This window comes from Ochotona princeps, chromosome 21 (assembly GCF_030435755.1).
Source record: "Ochotona princeps isolate mOchPri1 chromosome 21, mOchPri1.hap1, whole genome shotgun sequence".
Classification (NCBI taxonomy): domain Eukaryota; kingdom Metazoa; phylum Chordata; class Mammalia; order Lagomorpha; family Ochotonidae; genus Ochotona; species Ochotona princeps.
Window position 1 is genome coordinate 4,353,789 of NC_080852.1, and position 18,241 is coordinate 4,372,029.

Sequence of the window (18,241 nt, forward strand, 5' to 3'; positions counted from 1 at the left end):
GGACATCTCAGCCAGTCCCTCCTGCGAGCTGCAGGTATCACTCTTCAGGTTAGACTCTACCAAGAAGTGACTATGGAAACGGTCACTAGGAATGTTAACTAGTATTTTCACACTTAAGAAAACAGAATCACACAGGTCAAGACACTGCAAAATGCTTAATACATATAAAAATCTTTATGCCTGTGCAGCTATCTGATGGGAGTAGGAGCCAGGAGCTGACTTTGTGTCAACCCCATGCTCCTGTGATTTGAAAGCTTGCTTGTTCTTTACTGCTTTGTTACTGATTTAGAACTTTTATGAAGTTTGCACCAATAAATCTCAAGTTGTCCTCCCCAGATCGTTTGATTTTGGTTCCGTATCTGAATTTTTCAGATGTAATTGGTGTGTACCTCCTACTTTTTTTTTTTTTCCACTCGGTCATTATAAAAATCTGAGTGTGGATTTTTTAACATAAACTTAGATTTCACAGCTGCAAAACTCCTTTAGATGTAAAATAAGTTTTTAAAAAAGTTTTTACTTTTGTTTGTTTGAAAGAGTTAAAAGAGAAATGGCCACAGTGCCAGCACTGTGCCAGGGCTTCATCCAGGTCTCCCGTGTGGTCGGGGCCCAGGCACTGGGAGCCCCCTGCACTGCCTTTCACCAACCGGGATGTGGATCTACACCAATATGGGATGCTGAAATCTTAGGTGTTTGGTTTGCTCACTGCACCAAAATACCATCCCAAAGTCCCCAAAGCAGCTCTTTTTCAGGGGGATAATGTCATTGAACTCTGTCATTAAGTGTGAGCTTATACCAGTACAAGGTGAATTTGGCGTATTTCTTTTATCTATGGATTACTTAAAATTATGTTTTGTCACATTCAGAGTGATATCACCAGTGAGTTGAGCACCACAGCTATTGAGACCAGTCCAGCGCCGTCGGAGGAACAGGCTGTGGCAAAGATGAGAGAGAAGGTTCTATTTCAAAACAGAGGACAGGGAGCATTATCATGTGTTATCCTGAGCAACTCTGATATGACAAGAGTGAGCGAACCTACCTCTGTGAGAAGCAAACCTGGAGTTGTAGATCAGAACTTTAGATCAAGTGAAGATCCTTCCTCAAAAAATGAAGAAATGATGGGGTTCAGCGAGACGGGTTTGACATCAAATGTCGGCGAGTCGGACTCAGTCCCTCCAGATTTGCTGAGCAAGTCAGATCGGAGCCATCAGACCAGGTCAGCCACCACCCACCTCCCCGCGTCCTGCCAGGAGTCTGAGTCTATGAGTGGAGGTCAGAAGATCACTTCTGAAGATGTGTCCAGTGACAGCAGCGAATTTGGTGGCCAGCCTTCACATCGCAGCACCTCTGGGAGCCAGCACGTCACTCTTCCTGGCATTGTGGCCCATGGCTCTGCTGCTGAGGTGCCGAACGTCTCTGCTGTGCCGCCTACACTCCTGACTCAGCCTTCTCTTAGCACAACTCCATTTGCACAGCAGTGTTTGGGGACTCTTCCCGTCACTGGAGGTGTGGCAGTGCCTCAGTGCTACGCTGCCAGCACCCCCATCTGCGGCTTCTCTGGGTGCCATCCCTATCCTGCTGTCACGGGGGAACACGTTAGGAACTCTGCGGCTCTGGGCCTTTGTCTGGGACCAAATATAGGCTCTGGATTGATGGGTGCCAGTTCCCTTGGCAACCCGTATTCTAATGCCATAAATCAGAACCTGCTAAATACAGCTAAACCTTTTCCTGCTCATTGTGTTGGTGGAAGTTGTGGAGCTGAGGCATGGAATTCAGGAATAGCATCAGGATTTGGTAAGATATTTTTTTCCCTCTTGCAGCAATTGCTTACTGTTATTCAAAAGTCTAATTATTTCAATTGAGATTGCAGAATTTGTTTCAAGAAAATACTGGTTGGCCTTAATTGCTTGTTCAATTTTTTGTGCCTTAAACTGATAATACTCTAATATATCTTTGTACATTAGTGACTGTGATGGGGCTGGGCCGGTATTGTGGCACAGCAAGTTCAGCCTCTGCCTACAGTCTTAGCTTTTCATATGGGTGCCAGTTTGAGTCCGGTTGCACCATTTCTGATCCAGTTCCTTACTTATGCACCTGGGAGAGCAGCAGAAGATGGCATTAGTGCTTGGGGCCCTGTGCTAACTTGGGAGACCCAGAAGCACAGTGCCCTCACTTCAGACTGGAATAACCTCGACCATTGCAACCATTTGGGGAGTGAACTAGTGGACAGAAGGCCTCACTGCCTTTCCTTTTCTCTCTCTTTTTAAGATTTATTTATTTGTATTGGAAAGACAGCCTTACAGAGAGGAAGAGAGACAGTGACAAAGATCTTCCTTCCTCTGGTTCACTCCCCAAGTGGCCACAACAGCCAGAGCTGACCCAATCTGAAGCCAGGAGCTTCTTCCGGGTCTCCCACGCGGGTACACAGTGCCAAGGCTTTGGGACATCCTCTACTGCTTTCCCAGGCCACAAGCAGGGAGCTGGATGAGAAGTAGAGTAGCCAGGATGTGAGCTGGCATCCATTTGGGATCCCAGTGGCACATGCAAGGCAAAGACTTTAGCCACTAGGCTACCACACTGGGCAGCCTTTGCCATTCAAAAGAAAAAAAAAGAAGGATTCCCTAGTTAGCCTAATAAACCCTTAAAACGTAAACAGGCTAATGGGCCCGGCGGCGTGGCCTAGCGGCTAAAATCCTTGCCTTGAACGCGCCGGGATCCCATATGGGTGCAGGTTCTAATCCCGGCAGCTCCACTTCCCATCCAGCTCCCTGCTTGTGGCCTGGGAAAGCAGTTGAGGACAGCCCAAAGCCTTGGGACTCTGCACCCGTGTGGGAGGCCTGGAAGAGGTTCCTGGGTCCTGGCTTCGGCATAGAATCGGCTGTTGTGGTCACTTGGGGAGTGAATCATTGGATGGAAGATCATTCTCACTGTCTCTCCTCCTCTCTGTATATCTGACTTTGCAATAAAAATAAAAAAATAAATCTTTAAAAAAAAACTTAAAACAGGTTAAAAGCTCTCTATGTTTTTGTTTATTTTGTGTGTGTGTGTATGTGTGTGTGTTTGTTTCTTTTCTTGGCTTTTCATTACTATTTCAGTTAGGAAATATCCGTGTTAGAGTTGGTTGCTAGGATGAACAGGTCACTTTGTGCGTTTTCAGGAGGCATTGCTTCGGTGGTGGCGGAGTGCTCACCAGCACCCCCTGTGGGGCTTACTGCTACAGGAGTCTTGCACAGAGCTGGATGCTGTGCTACTCCTGCCCCGTTTCCCACCCACTGGACTGCTGTCCTGATCAGCTGTCCCAAGACTGGTGATGGTATCACCAACATACACCTTAGGAAAATCAAGCCTCTGCAGCTTCTTTCTACCTTTGTTACTTGTTTTTTTGTGAGAGAATAAAAAAAGATGACTGATAATAGCATCAAATTATTGGCTAGTTGTTGATTCTAAGTTCAGTCTAGGTAGATTGGGAAAGAATTCATACACGTCCACTAAAGCTTGTACCACATTAAGGACCCCTGCACATCTGGATCCCTTACATTGTAGATCTTGGTTTAAGGATTTATTTATTTTTGTTGGAAAGGCAGATTTGCAGAGAGAAGGATAGATTTGAGAGAAGGATCTTCCATCTGCTGTTCCGCTCCCCAAATGGCCAAAACGGCTGGAGTTGAGCTGATTGGAAGCCAGGAACCGGAGACTTCTTTTGGATCTCCCATCTTGGCACCAGGCCCCAAGGCTGTGAGCCATCCTCTGTTGCTTTCCCAGGCCACAAGCAGGGACTGGCTGGGAAGTGGAGCAGCCGGGACGCAAACCAGTGCCCACTGGAACCGTGGCATTTGAAGGAGGAGGGTTAGCCATTTGAACCACCGGACCAGGCCACTTACACTGAACCAATGTTGGCTTGAACTTCCTTTTGACTTGTTCTTTGCCAGGTGTCAAAGTGCCCGAGGAGCTCAAGTTCCCGCATGCGTGCTGCATTGGCATCGCTTCCCAAACCCACCTTAGCATACTGAACCCCACCGACCGCTGGCTGCAAGCCAGCATTGGGGTCCTCAGTGTTAGTGTTAACGGTGAAAAGGTAAGCGCTCTTTCTCAGTCGACTTCATGGTTGCTTATGGTGAAATGCTTGGTTTCTTCTTTCTCTGCCACCTCCTCCATGCAGCTTCTCAATGCCCTGTTGTTGTAGTATGTGCAGTGTAAGAAGTGGAATCTGGGTGTCTGTACTTCATCAGTTGCTTATTACTAACCAGGTATTAATATTTTGTTATTTGTGGGACCGTGCACATTTGCTGGCGGAGTTTTCAGTGATTGAAATAAGAGTGTGTCAGTTGTTCTCAAAACTAACAGTGCATTCATGTCAGTTTGTTCCATGTGATGAAATGCAAATTTCTGGGGTTTATCAGAAATAAAGGAGCAAGTTACTTGTGAGATAATTTGCTCTTCATTTAGTCAGGACGGTGTCCTTGAGGCTAATTTATCTGATTTTTCCCTTTAATGATCTTTTGAAATACCTGAAAATGCAGTTTTAACGTGAATCCTTTTTTTTTTTTTTAAAGATTTATTTATTTTTTATTACAAAGTCAGATATACAGAGAGGAGGAGAGACAGAGAGGAAGATTTTCTGTCTGATGATTCACTCCCCAAGTGAGCACAACGGCCGGTGCTGTGCCAATCCAAAGCCGGGAACCAGGAACCTCTTCCAGGTTTCCCACGCGGGTGCAGGGTCCCAGTGCTCTGAGCCATCCTTAACTGCTTTCCCAGGCCACAAGCAGGGAGCTGGATGGGAAGTGGAGCTGCCAGGATTACAACTGGTGCCCATATGGGATCCTGGCGCGTTCAAGGCAAGGACTTTAGCCGCTAGGCCACGCCGCCGGGCCCTTAACGTGAATTCTTACAGCAAGGACCTTCAGTACAGCTGCTGTAATTCTGGGCTCTGAGTCTCGTGTCGTGATTGCAGGGGCCATTTGAACGGCAGAGCGCAGAGAGCCTAGAAGCAGCCAGCATGTTTGGTTTTGAAATGCCCTGGCTTTGTCGCTGCTCTTGGGACGCAGCACTCGTGGGGGCGTTGCCTCCTCCCTCTCCTGCCTTCTGGCAGCATTTATGTACCCTGCCTCCTCCAGTTCTTAGCTTTTCTCTTCATTTGAGCGCTCAGGTTGGCTGAAAAGCAGGTGATTGGAGTACAGGGTTGAGGGTGGAAGGTGGGATTTGAGGCTGTTTCAGGGTCGACTGGAAGTGTGAGTGAAGATGTCGGTGTTGTGTGCGGGCAGGGATGGGATGCGAGAAGATCCTCTTATGGAGTGAGTGGGGCGAGGTGTGACGGAGGTCACAGACAGGGGCCTGCAGCCTGTTGGGCTCCCTGGAGATAAGGCTGACACCTCGGCCCTCCTCACCCCTTCCAGCACAATGTATTCTACATACACGCATCCTGGAGAGATTGTGGGGCTATCAAATACTGTTTTCTGTGCTGTGACTCAGAAAAATTGGGCTTTAGACAAAAGTGTTTTAAAAACACAAGAAGGATATAGTCTTCATGCTCTGAGAGCAGTTCAACTTGTGAAACATTTGACTGTTCTCTGCAGATAATGAGCTCTCAGATTGGATATCTCTCATGAGGTGATCAGTGTGTAGGTTTGACATGTCTGAAGTGACTGGGAAAGGAAATCTCAGATGAGGTGGTTCTGTTTGATTTTCCTCAGGAAGCCCTTTCGTAACGAATCCTGTGATTGTTTTTTTAAAGGTGGATCTTTCAACCTACCCGTGTTTGGTTTTCAAGAATAAAGTCATCATAAGGCCTCACGCTACAGAAGAGCTAAGAGTGCTTTTCATCCCCTCCAGTCCTGGAGTTTTCAGGTGTTTATTCAGTGTTGCTTCCTGGCCGTGTTCGGCAGATGCCGAGACCGTGGTGCAGGCACAAGCCTTGGCGAGTAGAGTTGTTCTCACTGCTCTCGCCGAGGCCCCCGTCATCGAGGTAACTATTTGTAAAGAAGCCTTTGTCGTAATGGGGATTGTAATGGAGGTTGTTTAAGCTCAAACGTTAATGGTTGGAAAAGATGGATTGGGAGCACTTGTGTTGGAGTCATTCGATGATTGATATCTTCCCGTAGTAAAATTTAAAATGATTTCTGTTGTTGCATGGTAACACAGATGTACTTGAAAAGATGTTTGTAATGCAGAATAAAACAGTAAACCCTATCTTCCAACTGATTTTCATTGTGTACTTCCACATTCATGTAGGAAGGTACTGGTACTTCGTATTCTCCCTTGTCTGTACCTGGAGATGAGGTGCTACCTGGGAATACTTCTTTCTGTGGTAACCCATGTTGTGAAAGCAACAGGAGCTAGTCCAGTGTGATGAGGATAAAAAATTTATTGTATTATTGCCCACTTGGGGCAATGGAATCCTTGAATTATGTTGGAATCACTGGGGGCCTTGAAGTGCACCCCAACCCATGAGTTTCACTAAATTGGAGTGGGAAGTGGCTATGTGTATTAGTGGTTTTTAAATCTTCTCGGATAACTGCAAATTGCAGCCGAGGTAACAACACCATAGGCAGACAATTAGGCGTCTGTCTGACCCTGAGTAAAGGGTCTCCAGGAACCTACAGCACATATCGTATTTGACAGTGTGAACCTTTGCTTGGGCTGCATATGTCTAAGTTGATTTCAGTTTACGTTCTCAGAAGACATGCTTATACTTACTGTTTTTATATTTTTGTTTCAATGAATTATGCCTTTGATGCAAAATAACCTTTTAATTTGCATGCTTGGATTCCTAGTGATATTGAACTTTTTTGTTTTTTATCAGCCATTCTGTGCACTGGTTGTTCAGATTTCTTGTCTTTTTTTTTTTCTCCTGTTTTGTGTGTCTATCAGTTTTTTTTTTTTTTTTTAAGATTTATTTTATTTTTATTACAAAGTCAGATATACTGAGCGGAGGAGAGACAGAGAGGAAGTGGAGCTGCCGGGATTAGAACCAGCAGCCATATGGGATCAAGGCGAGGACCAGCCACTAGGCCACGCTGCCGAGCCCTGTGTCTATCAGTTTTTGTAGATATTCCTTTCAATTGTGGACTGTAATTTCTTACTGCTTTTTCTCCTTTGGAGCTGTTTTCTCCTGTTTTGGATTTTTTCCAACTCAGTGTTGTTTCTTATCGGGTTGAAATTCTCTTTTTATTGTTGTAAATAGTTATTTTTATGTGAAAGACAGGTTGCAGAGAGAGAGAGAGAGAGAGAGAGACAGACACTAACTTCCATGCCTGGTTCACCCGCCACATGGGCGCAATGGCCAGAGACGGACTGATCTGAAGCCAGAAGCTAGGAACTTCTTCCCTGTCTTTCCCATGGATGCCTGAAACCTTCAGGCGTACTCTGCTGCTTTCTCAGGTTATAAATGAGCAGCTGGATTGAAAATGGAGCAACCAGAACACAAGCTGGTCCCCGAATGAGATGCTGATGCTGATGGCAGAGGCTTAGCCCATTATGGCATGGTCCTGTCCCCTGGGCTGAAATTTTCTTTTTTTAAAGATTTATTTATTTATGTATTTTAATTTTTATTCATTTATTTTTTTTGTTGGAAAGTCAGATGTACAGAAAGGAGGAGAGGCAGAGAGGAAAATCTTCCGTCCGATGATTCACTCCCCAAGTGAGCCGCAACTGCTGGTGCTGAGCCAGTCCGAAGCCAGGAGCCAGGAACCTCCTCCAGGTCTCCCACGTGGGTGCAGGGTCCCAAAGCTTTGGGCCGTCCTCGACTGCTTTCCCAGGCCACAGCAGGAAACAGGGAGCTGGATAGGAAGTGGAACTGCCGGGATTAGAACCTGCGCCCATATGGGATCCTGGCACGTTCAAGGCGAGGACTTTAGCCACTAGGCCACTGCACCGGGCCCTAAAATTTTTAATGTAGCATAGATCAGATGCTATATCTCAAATAAAATACTTAGTTGGGTTTTCCACCTCCAAAAATCGATACCTCCTCCTGTAGATTCACTCTTCAGGGTGATGTGTTGGCCTATAATTCCTGCAGGGAATATTGGTTTGTCTGTTCTGCAAAGTCACTTGACTAAGTGCCTTAAAAAGAAAGAAAATGTATGTGTGGGGGGGGGTTTCGTTTGTTTTCTGAAAATTTATTTGCAGTCAGAGATATGATTGCCACCGTCCAGTCCTCTTTCCAAATGAACACAGTGACTACAATGGCTAGAGCTGGGCCAGGCCAAAGCCAGGAGATTCCTCCAGGTTTCCCATGTGTCTGGCAGGGGCTCAAGCGTTTCTCTGCTTTTCTCAAGCTGTCGGCAGGGCTCTGGGTCAGAACACAAACCAGTACCTATGTGACAGTCTGGTGTCACATGTGGCAGCCTTACCAGCTATGCCACGATGTCAGTCCCAGAAGAAGTTTTTTAAAGATTTATCTATTCAAAAGGCAGAGTTGCAGAGGAAAAGAGCTGGTCAAAAGAAACTTTAAACTACATTTCTAGTTTCCAAGTGGAAATGTTTGACGTGTATTTCTGCCGCCCAGAGCCTTCTGTCCTCCTCTCATTAAAGCCAGAATGTTGGATAGAGGTATATTCTGTAGTCTAATACATGCGCACTGCGTGTTGATGCTTATTAAATGTTTACAAAGAGTAGCTCTTCTCTGAGGTGCAGATTTCTCATGTATCCCTTCTTCTGTGGAATTGCTAAGGCTTTTTTTTTTTTTTTATCTGCGCATGGTCTTTCAGCTACTGAGAAAAGTGGCTGAAATTGTGAAGTGAAGACCTTCCATAGGGAGATTTGTAACAGCCGTATTGCTCCATGTGCTTAGGCTCTTAGCTGTTCTGTCTTTTGAGTGAAATGTTCCCTTTTAAGTAAAAATTCTCTTTATCCCTTTTGTATTAAAACCCCTTGGGTCTGGTATTTAATTTTCTGATGTATCTATTTTTTCAGCTGTCAGTGTCTGTTTTCCCACAGTGTCTCTGAAAAACTCAACCAGAAAGGTTTCCTTTATTTCCCCTCTGCTTTCTTGATGTCTCTTGGATGCATTAAATTTGCAAGTTCCGTATTTTCATTCCCACTTTTTCACATTACTCACCCAGATCTGAAGTTAGGAGTTCTGTGCACTAAGCTGTGATCATTTTTTAAAAAATGATTCATTTCTGTAATCTCTTGGAAAGTGAGGAAGAGGGTTCTTTTACCTGCTTGTTCACTTTCCAGATGCCTGCAGCAGCTGGGACTGGGTAAGGGCTTAGAACTCCATTGTTTCTCACGTGAGTGGCGGGGTGCAAGCCCTGGAGCCATCATCCTGCTTCCCAGATGCCTTAGCTGGGAGCTGGATTGGGAACAGAACAGCCAGCACTCAGATCAACACTCTAGTACATAATCCGTAAGTGTCAGTAAGCAGTCGTGTTAACATGCTATGCCCACAGTGCGTGCTCTAGGTTGATCATTTGAATGCTTTTGCTTCCGTATTACCTTTGGCTAAAATTTTATTTCCAAGTATTTTTTAAATCTCAACACTAAAATTTCGAACAGATCAAAGTTTTTATGCCTTTTTTTTTTTCTTACTACTGCTTCATGCTTCATGAGTCTTCCTTGCTTCCTCTGGTAGGGGCTTTATTCTCCTACATGTATTTAAAATGAACTTACAGTTTGGCATCATGGCTCAGTCGCTAAATCCTTGCCTTGCACACTCTGGGATCCCATATGGGTGCCAGTTCATGTCCCAGCTTTTCCACTTCCCATCCAGCTCCCTGCTTGTAGCCTGGGAAAGCAGTCGAGGACGGCCCAAAGCCTTGGGACCCTGTACTCAACGTGGGAGACCCAGAAGAAGCTCCTGGCTCTTGGCCTTAGGGTCAGCTCAGCTCTGGCCTTTCCAGCCACTTGGGGAATGAACTAGTGGATCAAAGATCTTTTTCTCTGTCTGCTTCTCTGTAAGTCTGCCTTCCCAGTAAAAATCAACAAATCTTAAAAAGATTGGATCAGCAGAATGACACAAGTTTACAGGGTCTGGTTTGACCACCTTGCAGAAAAGCGCTGAAGTGTTTTCCAGGCTCCTGTGAGTCTCGGCCCTCGGTTCCTGTGCCTGGAGTGGGCAGGGTTCACCTCCCTGAAAGGTCTCCTTGTTGTCCGCATGGAGTGTGAGCAGAGCTTTCTCAGTTCCCTCTTCATTTTCAGATAGGGCACTTGGGCTGGGATTCAGGTTCCATCCCACCTTCGCTGTGCACAGCATGCTTGACGCTTAGTCCTCCATTTGCAGAAAGTGTGATACTTGACCTGCTGTGTTCTGTGAGACAAGACCAAAGTCGGCCCCCTTTGCCATTCTGCCTTTGATTTCCCTGTAGTTTATATTTGACCCAGGCAAAACAAGAAAGGAAGGAAAAAGAAGAAAAGGAAGTTTTATGTGTGTCCAATCTTAACCTGTTTTTCTATGTGTGGGGCTGAAAAAGATTTGAAGTCAGTCTTTTAGTGTGTCAGCGTTCGCAATATTTCTGAAGGCAATTCCAGTAACAGTTGAAGGGAGATTTGTATCTTTTGTAAACTTGTCAGTGTGTTCCGAGATCCACTACTCCTTACAAAGTAGTGGTAGTGTATTTGGATATATTGAGTACCTCACCAGAAGAGTTTAATGTTGTTTTGTAGAAGCTTAACAAGTGTAAAGCAATCCTGTTGTGGTTTAAGGAGTCAGTAACGTGAATAAAAGCTGTGATATTTATTAATCTGTTAGTTTCCATAAATCCAACCCACTCCTCCCTCCAATTAGGTAGAAACAGAAAAGAAAGATGTTCTCGATTTTGGCGACCTGACTTACGGAGGATGGAAAGTTCTCCCACTGAAATTGATCAATCGGACGCACGCCATGGTGCCCATCAGACTGATGATTAATGCCGTAAGTACTAACATGCATTTAGACCTCATGGGCAAAGCGTGATGAGTTGGAATTGTAGACACTGCTACTACCGTCCTTGGTTCATTTTCCTTAGGAGAGAGAATTAGCTCATGATTCTGGTAGTCATGATTAACATGGTTCTGTTCGTAGCTCTTGCGTTATGCTATCAGCTTTACTGGAAGGGATGCTTCTGTTTCTGGACAGGACGCGATAGCCTGGCGCTGCTTCATGTTTTCCAAGGAGCCCAGCCACGCTGCCGTGAAGGCTGCCGCTCGGGCCGACGTGGTTGCCCAGCTCGCAGCCCCTTCTGTTGTCAGTCACCTGATTCCTGCCAGTTACGACGGACAGGTAGGCTGGACAGTGCAAGAACTTGCTTTAGTGTTAGAGAATAAGTGAAGTCTGTGTACTGCTTTTCTTTCATTAAGATTTCAGTAACTAGTCATTTACCAAAGAAAAATATTTCTTTTTATCTTATAGGATCCAGAAGTTTTGATCGTTTGGGTTCTTTTCCATAGTCCAAAGAAAATAATCCCTTCTTCAGGTATCTTTTTCGCATTGTGTGGGAATGGTTTGACTCAGCTAAATACGTTGCAGATGGGGGCGCTTACTCTGTCAATAAGTGTGCGTACTTTAGATGGTTTGTCAGGTATTTTGTATCTAGGAAATAACGCAGACCCCATGCTGGTTTGATGTGGGCAACTTGACCAGGTCACACAGATATCTTTGGGAATATAACCAAGAACATTAATAATATTATCACATCTACCAGTTGGATGTTTCCTTTTTTTTTTTCTTCCACCTACATTCATTTCTATTCCTCTTTTAATTCTTTTCAAAATTGTCTTGCCTACATTTTCTTGTGACTCTCTTTAATGATGTTGTGTTAAAATGCTAGTGGCACTTAGACTGAAGTAACACTTTGGTCTCTGAACTGAAACATGAACTTTTGTAGAGATTCTAAACTCAGCGGAGGAATTCTTGGCAAGAGTTGATATAGAAGTTGACAGCCCGAATCCTACCCCAGTTCTTCGAAGTGTTGGTCTCCGAGCCAGAGCAGGAGTGGCTAGGATACATGCGCCGAGGGATCTACAGGTACCTTCCTGCTTCTCTTCATCATTAGCATCCTGTACTCACATTTCACTTTGTGCCTTTCTTCTTAAGTACCTGTATTCCCTCATCCTATAGACCATCCACTTCCTGGCCAATGTGAATTCCTCAACAAAGCAATACTTACCTTTGAAAAATGCTGGGAATATTGAAGTTTATCTAGATATCAAGGTAAGAATTCCTGTCAGGCTTCTATGAGGGCATCTCCCATCAGGCCAGGCTGTTGATGTCTCCTCTTTGGAGGGTTTCTCTGTTGCCCACCTTGCTGGAGGCTGCCAGTGCTTTGAAGCACTGTTGGAAACATGCTAGGGCGTTTTAATTCTAAGATCTAATGTTTTGAATGTAAGCATCAAATTCTGTTAGTTTCTAAGAAGTGTGTATGTCACCCTCTGGCCAGGTAGAGTTGGAGAGGGGTGCTGTATGTACGGAGAGGATTTCAGGAGGTGTCAGGGGTAGGAACGGGATGGAATGGGAGACTGGCACAGAACAGCCTTTGCAAGAGAGTAAGAGAGTTCTCCCGGTGATGGACAGGAGGAGGTGGCAAATGCTCTGTCGTGGTAAATGACAGAGCAGAGTGGTGGGAAAGTCGCGTTGTTTAGTCACCAGTTAGTGATGTTTATGTGTTAATATTTAGGTCTCAGAACCAGGAAGTCACTTTTCAGTGGATCCAGGAAATCTATTCCTTAAACCCGGAGAGGAGCGTGAAGTTAAAATTTCATTTACTGCAGAGGACCCCAAAACCTGTGAGGAGAGGTAATATGCAAATGTTTATGAGAATTTTAAATGCGAAGCACTCACTTAGATGAACTTGAAGGCTCAATGATAAAGGTGGCATGTTTTGCTGCACCTTATAATGATAGCAGTAACGTGTTTGACTTAACTTCTTCTCTTTGGCCTCAGATTTCCTTTCTGGTCTTTGAAAGACTACAGATAATGTTTTAAATCAGCTAAAAAGAAATAGAGAAGTGACTTCTTTTCCAGTAAGTTCTGACAAGAGTAAATTATAAAACATCAATTTTGATTTTCCTCCCAGGAAAATGGAGTTGCCCTTGCCAGTTAATTTGCAGTTCTCCAGGCTTGTGTCTTTGAGCACCTAGATAAGAAGTATTAACTTATAGTCAGAATGCCACTAATGTTGGCATTTGAACTGGCTTATATAAACCTAGCTCAAAGTGTACTGCAATCAAAGGCTTCCACAGCTCCTCCTGAAGCCTGGGTTACAGGAATACCCTGATGTTCTGTAAGTCTTCCCAAAGCCTGGATTGCACAGCACCCTAATGTTCTGTACCTCTTCCCGAGTCCTGGGTTGCACAGTACCCTAATGTGCTTGGTCTGCCGCTCATTCTCTGTGGAAGAAACCAAGAATCTGGCTGCACTCCTGTAAATCTTGTGTCTGAAATCCTTGCCCTCAGCTTGCCTGGGCTAACTCATTGAGGCAGACCTTCCTCAGGTTTGCCCAATTCCTCAAAAATACTGTTCCTGCAGCACTGTGAACATCTCCTGTCCTCCTTGTCTTTCTCTGGAACCTGGCCTGGGAGGGTGGGACGGTCACTGGACCCTCAGTGTCTTGGACAAAGGAAGCATGGAGGAAACAGTTGTCAAAGGAGTTTAATATAGGACAGTTCCACTGAGTATTTTTGTTTTCTTTTGTTAGCTTCTTGACAATATTTGTGCAGCCGTTTGGACCTCAGTATGAAGTAGTGTTAAAAGGTGAAGTAATTTCTGCAGGAAGCAAACCTGTGTCACCTGGATCTTGCTTCTCTGACATTCCATCCATTCTATCCAACAAGCAGTTCCTGACTTGGGGAGGTGTCCCTCTTGGTAGAACACAGTAAGTATGCATGTCGCGGCTTAGAGCACTAGTATTTTGCTAACATAATGGTTATTTTCTGTTGTTAATAATGATCAAGTTATTGATATTAGGATTGATATAAAGAAATTATTAAGATTTGCTTAATCTCCCAGTTTTGAATTTCAATTAAAAATTTGCCTTTTTAACAATGCATCTCATATAAATTGGCTTCCATTTTCCTAGGCTCTTTGGTGAATTCTTTACTGACTGTGAAATTAAGAGCATATATATTCTTGCTCTTTCTGTAAAATCACTATGGAAAAATCAGAAAAAAAAAAAAAAGCAAAAATCCTGTTCCTTTTTATTTGAAAAGCAGAGTCAGGGCTAAAGAGAGAGGCTTAACAGAACGAGGTCTTCGGTATGCTGGTTCACTTCCCAAAGGGCTCACTGGCTAGGGCTGGGGCAGATGGAAGGCAGGGGCCAGGAACTCTGTTGGCATCTCTCACGTGCGTGGGTAGGGCCTAGATCTGCTGCTTTCCAAGGTACATTAACAGGAGGCTGAACTGGAAGCAGAGTTGGGAGAACTCGATTACCACGAATGGTAGCTTCTCCTGCCCCAATCTTGTTCTCTTTTGACACATAGTTGGTCCTATATGGCTCTGGCCCTTTAAGTCAGAGGTCCAAAGAAAATGAATCGGAGTCCTTGGCAGTCATGTGTGGATTCTGACAGAACTGTCCACACTGATTCTAGAGGTTCAAGCCATCACACACAGAACTAACATGTTGTAAATATTCTTCAAAGAATTACATTAAATTGTACACAAGAGCACTATGATGCTTTTGGGTTTAATAGTGTCCCCTTCTTCTGGTTGCAAACTCAAGCTGGGGGCCTTGAACTCATCCTGGATCTTCGTGGATGTTGGATGCCTGCTGCCTCACAGGGTCTGCATGAACAGGAAGCTGGAGACAGGAACAGAGCCAGAACTCTACCTCATCCCCCTGGCGTGGGGCGTGGGTTAAACTAAGAGCTCATCTACTCATCAGTAGATTATTTTATCTTTTTTTGTTGTTGTTAAGATTTATTTTTATTGGACAGTCAGAGAGGAGGAGAGACAGAGAGGAAGATCTTCCATCCTATAATTCACTTCTCAAGCAGCCAGAGATGGCTGGAGTTGAACTGATCCAAAGCCAGGAACCCAGAACCTCTTCTGAGTCTCTCCTGTAAGTACAGGGTCTCAAGGCTTTGGGCCGTCCTCGACTGCTTTCCCAGGCCACAAGCAGGGAACTGGATGGGAAGCGGGGCCACCAGGATTAGAACCGGTGCACATATGGGATCCCGGTATATGTGAGGCATGGACTTTAGCAGCTAAGCTACTGCACCAGGCCTGGATTATTTTATCTTGTTCCTTCCTGAATTAGGGGGCTTCACTTCTTCATTTTAACTGGACTTGACTCATAGGAATTATACATGTTTATAGAGTATATTTCAGTGGATGTATTCAGTGTGTGAAGATCAAATCTGAGTGACTGGCATACTCATTGCCTGGAACGTGTATCGTTTCCTTGAGCTAGGAACGTGCAACAGTCTTCTCTACTGTTTTTATGAAGTATGCAATTAGTTGTTATCAACCATAGTTATCCTGCTATGTTCTGGAGCCTTAGAAGTTACTCCTCCTGTCTTATTGCACCCCTGTACCCATTGTCCGTCCTGGTCATCCCCCTTCTCCATGCCTTTCCCAGGCTCTGGTAACCAGTGTTCTATTCTGTGTGAGACAGCTTGTAACATAGAAAGGTAGTTCACAGAGTTAATTTTCTTGCTTCTATAGGTAAGTTTATTTTGGAGCAAGAGATTTTTTTGGTTTCTGAATGGTTTTTCTTCATACAAAACATTATCCATGAATATTTTGAAGACCCTGTATAAGTGAGACTATGCTTTATTTGTCTGTCTTTGTCTGGTTTGCTTCACTTATCATCTCCTCCAGTTCCTTCTGTGTTGTTGGAAATGGCTGGTTAGTGATATTCTGCATATGTTTGCATGCGTATGCACAGCACGTTGTCTGTTCAGACAACAGAGGACATCCAGGGTGATTCCACATCTTAGATATTATGAAGAGTACTTCAGTAAACACGGAGTGCAGGTGTCTCTTCAACAGGGCAGTTTCATTTCCTTTGGATATAGACCCAAATTGCTGAGTCGTATGGCTGCTCTAGTTCTAGTTTTTAAGGACCTTCTTACTGCTTTATGTTAGCTGTCTAGTTTATATACCTGCCAGAGGGGTATGAGCAGTTTGCTTTCTCCACATCCCAGTCAGCATTTCTATAAAAGCCGTTCTACCTGGGATGAGATAGTATCTCATTGTGGTTTTGGTTTGTACTTTCCTAATGATTTGTGATGGACATTTGTGTGTGTGTGTGTGTGTGTGTGTGTGTGTGTGTGTGTGTGCTTTTGGGCATTTCTTTTCTTTTTTTTTTTTAAGATTTATTTATTTTTATTGGAAAGGCAGATTTATGGACACAAGGAGAGACACAGAAGGGTCTTCCATCTGCTAGTTCACTCCTCAGATGACTATAACGGCCAGAGCTGAGCTGATCCAAAGCCAGTAGCTGCTTCTGGGTCTCCCACACAGGTGCAGGGTCCCAAGGCCTTGGGCCGTCCTCTGCAGCCTTCCCAGGCCACGAGCAGGGAGCTGGATGGGAAGTAGAGCAGTGGGGGGCGTGAACTGGCACCCATGTGGGATCCTGCATGTGCAAGGCAAGGATTTAACGACTGAGCCATTGCATCAGGCCCCATTGTGTTCTTTTGAAAATTGTCTATTCAGGTCCGTTGCCCAATTTTAATCATTTTTTAAGGAGTAGATTGTTGTTTTTGCTATTGTACTGTTTAGGTTCCTGACACATTCTGGTTATAAATCCCTTGCCAGAAAAATAGTTAGCAAGTGTTTTGTCCCATTCTCTGTCTTTTGATCATTTCCTTTATTGTGCAGAAGATTTTTAGTATTTTGTTGGCAAGGCGATCATCTCCAGAACGTATTTGTACAGATCACTGTCTTTCAACATTTCCTCCTTATTTTCTCCTATTAGCGTTGAAGTCTCATCCATTGTGAGTTGTTTTTGTTTATGATGACAAAGACAGACCCTGTTTCCTCCTCTGCATATGTATTCCCAATGTTCTCAGCACCGTTTATTGCAGTCACTGTCCCATATTCATGATCTGTTTTTGACACCTTTGTCAGAATAATTTGATGAAAAACCCTGGACTTATTTCTGAGTTCTCTGTTCTGTTCTTTGGCCTGCGTCGTCTGGTTTGATGACAGAGCCATGCTTGCCAGGCAGACAAGGAGAGGGCTCAGAAACCGAGGGCACACCGACTGTGTGACTGCTGGGCACTGTTTGGGCCATGCATACCCTCCTATCCTGCCTCGGTAGAACGGTGTGTGATACAAGGGAAGTCAGAAAAGTATGGGTTATGGAGTACAAAATATGTAATTTGGAGTAAATGTGGTATGTCATTCACTGCATTTTGTGTTATTTACAGGTAACTATAGTTGGTTGATTACAGCTATATTTTACAAGTATAAAATGTTTCAGAGTCATTTTAACTTAAAATTTTTGGATTTCTGGTTCTGTATTTTTCTGTCTACTTATTGATTATAGTTTCTTATGCATGTGCTTCCATGGCTGTAGGTTAGCATTTAGTGGTTTTTTTTTTTTTTTCTTAATAGTTTGTGTGGATTATAGATGTTAACCCTTTGTTAAGATGGACAAGGCATGGATCACAGTTTAAATAACTTACTAACTGCTGGTCTTGAACTTGAAGTAAAATAGAGATGCATGCATTCTTTATTTTCCAGTGAAGAGCGGGTCCATATACAACTACACTGCTTAAAAGACAACTTTGACACTGGTGTTGTGACTTAGCAGGTTTATTGATATCTCATATGGGTACCAGTTTGAGACTTTCAGTCCAGCTTCCTGCTGCTGTGTCTGGGAAAGCAGTAGTAGGTGAGCAAAGTGCTTGGTTCCCTGCACCCACGTAAGAGACTGAGACGAAGCTCCGGGTTTCCCAAACAGCCTGTATCTCATGCAATAAGATATTGTGAAGTAACCAGTGATATGAGGCAGATTGCTTATGATCTACATCAAAGAATTGTAAAACCTAATGTACTTGTAAGACCCCATGATACTTGGAAATGGGGAGGGAGAGCGGAGAAATCTTACATCACCCTAGAAGGTGTGAGGAAGACGGGAAATATAACCTATCAGGATCATAACTGGTAACTCATAGACAACAGACTCGAATTAGCATTAGACAATAGCAAAACTACAAAGGCATATGGGGGAATCAGGAGTAATCCTAACAACCTCTTAACAGGAGGTCATGTGCATAGAGCAGGGAGGGGTCCCCAGAGTGGAGCAGGCAGACAGAAGGAGGCTTTTATGCCAAACCTGAAGACTCCTAGATCCTCACCAAGGACTATCAGTATGAGCACCGA

General features: G+C 44.3%; 1 protein-coding gene across 1 annotated transcript in view; it reads left to right on the forward strand.

Annotated features, from left to right (window-relative positions):
- CEP192 (centrosomal protein 192) overlaps positions 1 to 18,241 on the forward strand; it is a 101,847-nt gene that overhangs the window by 47,268 nt on the left and 36,338 nt on the right. Inside the window, exons 18-27 of the mRNA XM_058678659.1 lie at positions 864 to 1,791; positions 3,927 to 4,072; positions 5,732 to 5,962; positions 10,724 to 10,849; positions 11,054 to 11,197; positions 11,327 to 11,390; positions 11,802 to 11,941; positions 12,035 to 12,127; positions 12,591 to 12,709; positions 13,611 to 13,787. Coding sequence (XP_058534642.1) covers positions 864 to 1,791; positions 3,927 to 4,072; positions 5,732 to 5,962; positions 10,724 to 10,849; positions 11,054 to 11,197; positions 11,327 to 11,390; positions 11,802 to 11,941; positions 12,035 to 12,127; positions 12,591 to 12,709; positions 13,611 to 13,787 — 2,168 coding nt within the window. The remainder of the gene's footprint in view (positions 1 to 863; positions 1,792 to 3,926; positions 4,073 to 5,731; positions 5,963 to 10,723; positions 10,850 to 11,053; positions 11,198 to 11,326; positions 11,391 to 11,801; positions 11,942 to 12,034; positions 12,128 to 12,590; positions 12,710 to 13,610; positions 13,788 to 18,241) is intronic.